The sequence below is a fragment of the Miscanthus floridulus genome, chromosome 13 (assembly GCF_019320115.1).
Source record: "Miscanthus floridulus cultivar M001 chromosome 13, ASM1932011v1, whole genome shotgun sequence".
Lineage (NCBI taxonomy): Eukaryota > Viridiplantae > Streptophyta > Magnoliopsida > Poales > Poaceae > Miscanthus > Miscanthus floridulus.
In genome coordinates this window covers 22,264,166-22,274,520 of record NC_089592.1, presented here as the reverse complement: position 1 = coordinate 22,274,520, position 10,355 = coordinate 22,264,166, and the positions used below count along the sequence as shown (strand labels likewise).

General features: G+C 44.5%; 1 protein-coding gene across 1 annotated transcript; it reads left to right on the top strand.

Annotated features, from left to right (window-relative positions):
- Positions 1 to 7,406: 7,406 nt before the first annotated feature.
- Positions 7,407 to 8,115, top strand: LOC136499576 (uncharacterized). The gene is made up of 3 exons (XM_066495179.1): positions 7,407 to 7,640; positions 7,748 to 7,997; positions 8,039 to 8,115. Exons 1-3 carry the CDS (start codon positions 7,407 to 7,409, stop codon positions 8,113 to 8,115), a joined length of 561 nt encoding a protein of 186 aa, XP_066351276.1.
- Positions 8,116 to 10,355: the final 2,240 nt, after the last annotated feature.

The following is a 10,355-nucleotide window of genomic DNA, read 5'->3' as shown; positions in this document are numbered from 1 at the left end:
TCCGCCAGCGGTTAGAAGTTGGTGTTGATAGCTAATCACCCGGGCCCACAACACTAACCGAATAAACTCATAACCAGTATAGATGGACCCACCTTCTTAGGCCAACACCAGCCCACTCCATCGCCTTCAGCCTGTTGCCGGACGCCCAATAGTAGCTTGCGCACCTTCCTTCAGTATCCTGACACTCCCCCCCACTTGAAATCTAGCTTGTCCCCAAGCTGGACTATTTGGAAACCGTCGACGAAGATCCTGAACTTCTTCCCAAGTAAGCAAAGCTGGCGAGCACCCAGACCAACGCACCTGAATCTGAGCTAAAGAAGTAGCCCCTTTCTGAATCACACGAGTATCCTGAAACTGAATAGGACTGACAGAATCATCAAAGTCCACTGAAACTTCTGTGATATCAGACTCCAGCAATCCAGTTGGTGGAACATGTAACTTAAGCTGAGAGACATGAACCACTGGATGTATACGACACTGCGGTGGGAGCTCATGCCGATATGCAACCTTCCCAATTCGTTCCAATACCTTGAATGGTACATAAAACCTGAAGCTGAGCTTTGCATTTGTCCTGGGAGCTACATAGGACTGGATATATGGTTGTAACTTAAGATAAACCATATCACCAACTGCAAAGACACGCTCGCTGCGATGTTGATCAGCATACAACTTCATCCTTTGTTGTGCTATGTGCAAATGATGTTTCACCACATCTTCCAGCAATCCTCGCTCAGTGAGCCACTGATCCAAATCTGGAACATGAACAATCACCTCATTGGATATGCCAAAATGCTGTGGATGATGTCCATACAATATCTCAAATGGGGTGTAGCCTAGAGCAGAATGATAACTTGTGTTATACCAATATTCGGCCACAGGAAGCCACTGATGCCATTGTTTTGGGCAAGAGTGCACAGCACAGCGCAGGAAATTCTCCAGGCACTGATTCTTCCCTTCTGTCTGACCATCAGATTGTGGATGGTATGTTGAAGACATCAGCAATTGTGTATCAGTGAGTTTGAAAAGCTCTCTCCAGAAGGCACTTGTAAAAACCTTGTCTCTGTCAGAAACAATGTGCTCAGGTAACCCGTGCAACCTATAAACCTGAGTCATAAACACCTGAGCCACTTGCATAGCTGTGAAAGGATCAGCTAAAGAAATAAAATGCCCATACTTGGTGAACTTATCCACTACCACCAAAATAGTGTCAAATTTATGAGATTTTGGTAGAAGTCCATGCAAACAGTTTTCCAGGCTTGATTAGCAACAGGCAATGATTGCAAAAGACCACGTTGCTTAACATGCTCCACTTTCACTTGTTGGCAAATAGCACAGGCAGCCACAAAATCTTTCACAGCTTGCTTGAGTCCAGGCCAATGAAATAATTGCTTAATCCTGTGGTAAGTGGCCAACACACCAGAATGCCCTCCAACACCAGACTGTTGAACAGCTTGTAACACATGCTGTTGAGCCACTTCATTATTGCCCAACCATACTTTGCCTTTATACCTGATAAGGCCATTATGCAGAGAAAATGATGAATCGTTGTTATCAGAAGACTGCAGTTTCTGAATAATTTCTTGAGCTTCAACATTATCAGCATAATTGTCCTTAACTCTCTCCAACCATACAGGACTGCAAGAAGTTAAAGCCATGACAGAGCCATCAACAGGATATCTAGACAAAGCATCACCTGCCTGATTATGCATTCCTTGCTTGTAAGTGATTCTGAACTGCAAATCCATTAGCTTGAGTAATGCTTTCTGTTGCAGTTTAGTCAAAATCCTTTGCTCAGATAAATGCAGCAAACTTTTGTGATCTGTTCTAATAAAAAATTCTTGATTCTGAAGATATGGCCTCCATTTCTCCACAGTTAACAAGATGGCCATGCACCAACATATTAGCTAACTGATGCTCAATTTCAGATTTCTGAGAAGGGGAATACCTATGTGGCCTGACATTGATTGGTTGAGCCCCAGGTACCAATTGAATGTGACGGTCAAATTGCCTTGGGGGTGGCAAAGACTTGGGTTCCTGAAAAAGATCTGCATACACATCTAACATCTTCTGTATGTCAGGTAACACAGCTTGTGCAGAAAGGCATAGTGATAGTACTGACAGACTAAAACACCTGAAGTGGGTAGAGAAAATTGTCAGTGGTGTGAAGCTGAATACACTGAGTCACAGCTTTTCTGCCCAACAACCCCTTCAACCCAGCTCCACTAACTGGAGTACAAATGCTTTGATCAGGAGATAAACTCCTTAAGGTAACTCTCTCTGCCTATGCAAGGTAAACCTCATCACTTTCTTAACCCTCGCGTGTTTGTGAGTGCTCTGCCGGGCGCCGGCGACCATCACTTGGCACCGCAGACCTACACCTACTGCAATCGCAGAGCTACACCTACTGCAATCGCAGAGCAGCCTCAGCAATGGCCTGGCCATGCATCTCTGCCTGTTGCTCCGTGCCACTGTCAGCCTGTCAGGCATGTCATGTTAAAGAACGCGACAAAAAAAAGAATTTTGCTCTCTCTGGCATGTCGTTGTTTTCAATGACATCTTCATGCCACTGCATTTGGTTCAATCTGTGAAGCGAGGCTTAGGGATCGAAACGGATCAAATCCGCGTGAAATCGTATCCGGATGTCACTTTTTACCACATTTTAATTCGAATTCAAATACGGATACGAATCTTGTCGAATACAAATATAAAGCGAATGTCTCATATTCGGATTTCTACTCGGATATTTACTCAATTCAACTCAAAATGCATATTGTTAAATTTCACATAAACCAATAGAATTTTACTACTAAGTTTGTCGATAATCAAAGTGAAATAAAATCAAAGTGCGTTTGTAATAATCTCCAATATCAAAGTGAAGTAAACTATGATGGGTAATATTTAATAAATGATATGTTAAGTAAAGAAATTTAAATAAGAATGGTAGGCAACAAGTTGCCATTTTGCTTTACCAATTTTTTGTAGTTACAAAATTGTTACAAAATTATGCTCCTGCGGCGGATCGCAGGATCCAAGAGGCAGATGACAGAGTGCCAGAGCAGATTTCCCGCCGTGCGAGGATGTCTGGTCGTCACACGATCCATCGGTGCTGACGTGCAGTTGGCTTGCACCAGGTGTGATTTGAGGGCATGTTTGGATTTAGTAGCACTAAAAGTTAGTGGCTAAAATTAGTACTCCCTTCGTTCCAAATTACAAGTCGCTTTGACTTTTTTATATATCAATTTTGCTATATATCTAGACATATATTATATTAGATACATAGAAAAAATGGATGTACCAAAAAAGTCAAAAAGACTTATAATTTGGTAAGAGTTGCTAATAGGTGCTAATAGTTTTATATGTACCTTCAACTCACTATTTAACAAAGATTTGGAGTTGCTAATAGTTTATATGTACCTTTAATCACTATCCAACCACCTATTAGCAGGTGGATCTAAAATTCCAAATAGACCCTACTAAAAATTAGCTAGCTAAAAAACGGCAACTATTAGCTAGCTCATTTTCAGTGCTAATAGAACCAAATAGGCTCTTTTTTTTTTTTTTTGAACTTAATAGGCTCTAAATTAGATTTAGTAGGACAAACACTGAGCATGCATAAATGAAGAATTAAATATGATTCATCTTGTATCAGGAGATAAGAGAACAAAATTGGTCTCCAAGCTGATAGTATAGAGAAGTCTGTAAATACTGCACAAGCAAGCAGAAGAGTCATAGAAAAACAGACCACAATGCTATCTCTAAAGTTAGCCGAATCCCTCTCCTTTCTTCGGCAGCCCAACAACTAAACCTTACAATGGGATAAGAAATAATCAAGCCCAGTGCATACACCATGATTAACAACGCAGGTTTATTTAGCATAGGCTAACGGAGGAACAGATCTATTATCTTAGGCACCGGCAGTTGTCTTACTATATTCAAATTTGAAGCAAAATTGCGTAGCTGTCATAGTGGAACAAAAGAATGGGAGTGGGTATATCAGTATATGCACACAAACTAATGTAGCTGTAAAAGAGTTTCATCCTCTAGCCTAACTTGTTCCACAACGGAAATAAACCGATGATGGTTAAAATAGTTATCGCTCTGAAACATCAAATGCACAGATGCTGTAAAATTCTATTTCTAGGAAGCAGAAAAGAGAAACCAAGAAATCTTTATGAGGACTAGCAAATTTAAATCAGCCTCACTGAAGAACTTAAGCATCTAGCATGGGAACTTAATTGTAATAGCAATGCAATTTTAGCATGACGTACTGGACAGCGTAGTCAGCCAACAAAAAATATTGCATATGCTAGGTTTATCACCTTATTATGAACTTACCTATATTGAACAAGCACACAATATCCGAGAATTTGTACACTACTGATGCATGTATTCCATCTGTTTGAACTCATCAGAAGCGGTCCATTCCTGAGGCAAGGAAAAGGACCTGCAGAATCTGGATGGGCTCACCAAAAAAGCAGGCACCATGCTGAACCATTTGGAGGGCCCTGATCAATCAAGCTGAAAAAAATCAAAAAAAATTATCAGTAGCTGTGACAACCAAAACACTACCTTGCAATATAGAAGGCAAACTCTAGGCATGCCCCCAGGATTCAATCGAAACAAAAATCCAATCACCACATAATAGCAGTCAGTGTGGCCCAATCCTGTGAAAAAAAACAAAAGGATTAAAGCAAGGAGGGGGATACCTTTAACATTGAGATGGCTCTGATAGTGACTCATTGGACAAGCACCATATGGGAACGCAATAGAGACACTTGGAGCAGTAGTGTAGCAAGGCAAAAAAGAGAAGCCGATCTTCATGCATCCTAACACTTGACATGTACAAAATTAGGATGACAAAGGCATTGGCATATATTACATAAGCAGAACACCAACTGCAGCACAACAGACCATACCATATGTGTCTGAGTAATCAAAGACATATGTGACTACTTGTTATTGCAAAGGACACCAAAATAAAGGAAAAATTAAATCCATGCACACCAGGTTATCATGTTTCCAAGAAGAATTACGCAATCGAAGTGGTTGGGTTCAACAAGAGCTCACCATCTATTGTCGTAGCTGGCTGTCTTCCCTGGCACCATTTGTCCATCACTGAGATACTCATGTATCTCTGCAGCATATAAAGCAGTAAAAATAGGATGTAAAACAGGAGTCTGGAAACATATTGAAACTTAAAAAATTCACAAAATCTGGGAATCACTATTGAGAGCACAAAAACAAACGTCAAAGACCATGATCCGAAAACCTCAGCTTTGAACAGTTGACATCAGGACTCATAAGGCTGAAAAGAAAAGTAGGTCACATACAAATAGATGAAACATGCATGGTCAGTTTTCAATGGACAACAATAAGCACAGATAAATTTTAAAAGCATGTGAATAATGTGAAGACAAATATCTTTAATGAAAAAGGTTCAGATGGCAACAATCTGGATAGAGTGGGAGATCCATTTCGTCCTTTGTCTCATTACCACATATGCCTACAGTAAGCATGCAGAGCACACCTATTAACTGTTCTTAAGGAGCACTTACATTTTCCCAAATCTTCGCTACCCATGCCATCAACCTATAACCAGAAAATGTCACAGCTCATCATATTTCGTCGTTGCGCTCAGCCTGCGCAGGGAAAAAAGAACAGGAAGAGAGGCATTGAAATGATGCTGAAATTGGTTCAGAGAAATTCCCTTGTAGAAGTAGCCACATGTCCATTAAACATAAAAGCAAAATTATGGATATTTCACTGATCTGGACGTAAGAAATGACAAGGAAATCATCGGCCAAACAGCACCATGGATATCTCACACCTTTAGGTATTAGCATAGAGTAAAAAAGAACAGTACGTAGGAGGATCCTGAAACTTTAAGATGGCATTTGCGAACTCTCTTGAACCTAGGATATTTAGACCTGTAGGTACCAACGTAAAGCAATGAGAGGTACATATATAAAGATCTATATAACATAAACTAAGCGGTAGCATGTCAAATACTTTACATTGTAGCAGCTCCTGTAAGCAGAAAATCACATTTGTACACCATATCGCGGAGGAGGCAGCAACCTGCAGATAAATGGAGAAGCAGCAGCGATAAACGTAGCAAGAACAACAAAGGTCCATGAATCTAGCGAAAGAACAGAAAAGCACAACTTTTTTCAAAGGCTCTAATAGGTGCGGTGCAAATTAGGAAATGACAAAATTACTTCATAGCAGCTGTCATTGGACTACCTTTTGTTGCATGCTTCACCCAGCCCACAACCCAGTGAAAGTGGGACACATTTTTATGCACCCAAATTAGAAACCACATGTAATTCATGGTAAGACCAGGAAAACTGAAATAGAACAGTGAATCATAAAATCTCCAAATTGGTCACATAAGTTTTTTAAAAGGTTGTGCTAATGCTAAGCAAGGAAACACTGCAGCAGACATACCTTTCACAGTGCGAACACCTTATCCAAGGCTATGGTTGTTTGACCCATCCTAAGCACCTGAGAGAGCACCTTCTAGCTGCCAAAGCGAAGATGTTGGGGCTGCATCATACATCATTTCTGAAAAACAATTGTGTCAATGACTTTAACAGCGACAGGGAGCGCCTAATGAAATGGTAAAACCCTAAGCATACCATGATGGAAAATGTGCACGGAACTTACCTATGTGTCAGTAAAAGTACAACAAACACTTGAGTGACCACCTTGTACCTGCCGAAGTACAAACATGTTAGGGCTACATCATGCATCATTTTTGGAAAATAGCTAGATCAAGTAAATAGGAATTCTAACTTTTGGGAAACCAGATATAACACTGAATAAGCATATTTTTTGTACTGACTTAAATCTTAAAAATGCCACCGAGCACTGAGGCGCCACCGTGCAACACGCACGCGGAGGTGCAGTCGAAAGGAGGGGAGAGAGTCCCCGGGCAACAGGTGAAGGGAGTCCCCGAGCAACAGGCGGAGGAGAGACAAACGGCGGGGGCCGCAAGACCTCCAGCCCAGGGCACACGGGTTGACCCCAGAGTCGTGCCTGGGTGCTCGGGGAGGCAGCGCCGGTTCAGAACCGTCTACCGGGAAGCCGCTGTGTAAGTATACTTGACTTGAAATCATTTGATGTCCGATCTTTATAGTTGCGGTTATTGATGAGCTGATCTGATGCAGATCGGGGCGCGCGGAGGATCTAAATCCTCCCGGCCAGACTAGCAAGTAGCCGAGGGCTGCTCCCGGCGCGGAGACCATGCCGGCAGGCTCCGTCCCGGAGTCCCCGGGTGCTCGACGATTTGCGGAGGAGGCGACCACCGCTGCCGGTGGTGTTGAAGGAGGAGAACAGTTGACGACGATGGCGGACGACCGGAGTCTGGGGCGGAGAGGCCGGAGGAGCAGGCGGCGCTCCCTGCGATGTCGGAGGGCGTGGTCGGACGCTCTGTGCGGCCACCGAGCCCCCAGGTAATGCCACCAGCTGCGGAGGAAGAGGACGAGGTGGAGGAGATTGAGCGTGAGGAATCACGACCTCAAGCCGTCCGGATCCTCCGCAAGCGGGGCGATGAAGTGGTGGTCGTGGAAGAGGAGGACACCACCAGGGAGGTGAGGAGGTTGGAGTCCACCCTCTCCACAGCCATGAAGCAAATCAAGGTTAGTATTGCGTCGGCAATGTCCGTATTTGGCGCTGGAGATTATAGTTCTTCATAATATTGGTGCTTTTGCAGGGCATAGCATGAAGTGTCGTACACCGGCAGCAGCTAATCAAGAGGATGGAGCCCCTTGCCGAGGAGAATGCGAAGTTGAAGGAGGCTCTACAACTGATGGAGAAAAACATCCAGAGGGCCCAGCGCGAACGAGATCTGGCCGAATCAAACGCGAGGGACCTGGAGTACCAGAAGGGGGCTTTATCCGAGCAGCTAGCGATCATGTCCGAGCAGTTGAGGCGCAACTCCAAGCAGCTGGAGCGCAGCTCCGAGCAGCTGAGAAGCGTCTTTGAGCAGAAAAAAGGTACTGCGGATCGGTGAACTTATTCTGTAATTGCCGAACAGCTTTAATGTCGCTGACGATCGTCACTTTTGTAGAGCAAGATGCGGAGCTCGGCCAGTTGCATCAGGTCGTCAGTTAGCTCCAGGAGGAGAGGGGAAAGGCGTCTAGGTGAGCAGAGAAACTGGCCGAGGAGCTGAAAGGTGAGTAGTTCGTGGTCAAAGTTATTGCTGAAGTGACTTCTTCGTTTGACGGATCCTTTCGGTGCCTGTAGAATACCGCCAAAGGACCAGGGCGCAATTCGACGTGCTGGAGCTGGAGGCGCAAACCTAGAGGCAAAAACTCGATGCCATGGTGGCCGGAGTGCATCGACATGGAGGCAGCTCCTCAGCCCGACAACAGGCCGCCTCATCCGAACACCATCATCGACAGGTGCAAAGCGGCATGGGAGAAATTCAAAAGCTTCAACCGCGACGCCACTATCTCCGTCACGACGCACACCGTGGCGGTGGTTCGGTCCCACTATCCTGCGATCAACCTTCAAGCGATAGGGGCCAGATTCGCTAGAGGGACGGGTGCGATGAGACAAGAGCAGCTGAAGCGGTGAAGAAACTAGCCAGCGACATCGACCTGTTCGGCAAGGTGGATGGCGACGGCCAAGCCCAGTAACCCGAGTGGAGAGGACCTGTATGTAACAGCTGGAGAGGATAGTTAAGCGCGCGAGGGCGCAAACAAACATTTATGTATGTGTATAAATGTTGTATGCAGACATGTGCATGTTTATGCAGTTTGCTAGTATTTTGGTGAAACATAGATGTAGTGTTAACCCTAACACAATTATACGTGGTATAAGTACCGTCCGAGCAGTTAGTTCATTACTAGGCTCTTGGCCTTGGCTAGTCCGTATTCCATAATGTCGAGCGCGGAGCCCATGCACGTGTAGGAGGAACATACGTGACCGAGGAACCATAGCCAGCCACCCATAACGTAGAGCGCGGAGCTTGTAGCATGTGTAGGGAGAGATCGGAGACTGGATTTTCTCCAAAGAACACAGAGCGGAACGTGTGCTGCTCGATGGCCAGCGAAATATCTTAGAGATTTTTTAGTATGGAGAAACGTGGCAGAGCGTTTATGGAGATGACATATTGGAGTTTATTAAGGAGTAGCTTAGAGCTGGAGACCGCAAATGGAGATTAAACCGTAGAGGAGAAATAATGGAGACAAATTATGGTGACAAAAATTTCATTCATTATGGAGTGGAGAGTACATATCTGGAGCGTTTCAAGGATAGAAACGTATAAGGTGCTCGATGTGCCATGAATTGGGGGTATCGATTCCGTCCAAGTCACATAGCTAGTAAGACCCTGGTCAGGTAACCTCTTTGACCATGTAAGGCCCTTTCTAGGGGGAGAAGAGCTTGTGCATCCCTTCAGTTTTCTATTTTCTACGGAGAACGAGGTCGCCGATAGCAAATGAATGACCTTTGATGTTGCGATTGTAGTATCTTCGCAAGCCTTCTAGGTATTTGGCTGTGCGGATGCAAGTGATTAGGCATTTTTCTTCGGCCCTGTTGACGTCCTTTGTCCAAACAGCTACGGCTTGCTCTTCATTATAATGTTCCACCCTAGGTGCTTGGAAGGCAATGTCCGCTAGAAGTATGGCTTCTGAGCCATAGACCAAAAAGTATGGAGACATATCGGTGCTACGACTAGCTTGAGTGCGCAGTCCCTAGACCACAGCTAAGAGCTCTTTGAGCCATCTGCCTGGATGCTTTTTCTCTTTCTGATATAGCCTCTTTTTGAGGGCACCAAGGATCATGCCATTCGCCCGTTCAACCTGGCCATTGGCTCTAGGATGGGCAACAAAGATGTATTTGACGGAGATGCATCGGTCTTTGTAGAAGTCCCAAAAATGATGACCAGTGAATGTAGTTCCGAGGTCAGTGATAATGCTATTTGGGCGACCAAATCTGTGGATGATATCTTTGAAGAGCTCAACTACCTTCTTTGTAGTAGCCGAAACTAGCGGTTTGTATTCGATCCACTTGAAGAACTTGTCAATGGCGACGTACATGTACCAGAAACCACCTAGCGCTGGCTTGAAAGGCCCGATCATGTCCAGTCCCTAGCATGCAAAAGGCCAAGAAACAAGGATGGTCTACAATTCCTGCGCCGGCACATGTATCTGCTTGGCGAAAAATTAACATCCTTCACAAACGTCGGACGAGGTCTTCTACGTCGGCGATGGCCATAGGCCAGTAAAAACTAGATCGGAAAGCTTTGCCGACCAGGTTTCTCAAGGCCGTGTGATTGCCACAAGAACCAGAGTGAATCTCGAGAAGTAGTTTCACTCCCTCTTCTTGGGTGATGCATTTCTGCAGTA

Bases quoted from the DNA above. Each gene is read 5' to 3' on its own strand.
- LOC136499576 (XM_066495179.1), top strand. From the start codon at position 7,407: ATGTCGGAGGGCGTGGTCGGACGCTCTGTGCGGCCACCGAGCCCCCAG. The intron at 7,641-7,747 runs GTTAGTATTGCG...CACCGGCAGCAG, and splicing joins CAGCCATGAAGCAAATCAAG to CTAATCAAGAGGATGGAGCC. The intron at 7,998-8,038 runs GTACTGCGGATC...ATTGCCGAACAG, and splicing joins CGTCTTTGAGCAGAAAAAAG to CTTTAATGTCGCTGACGATC.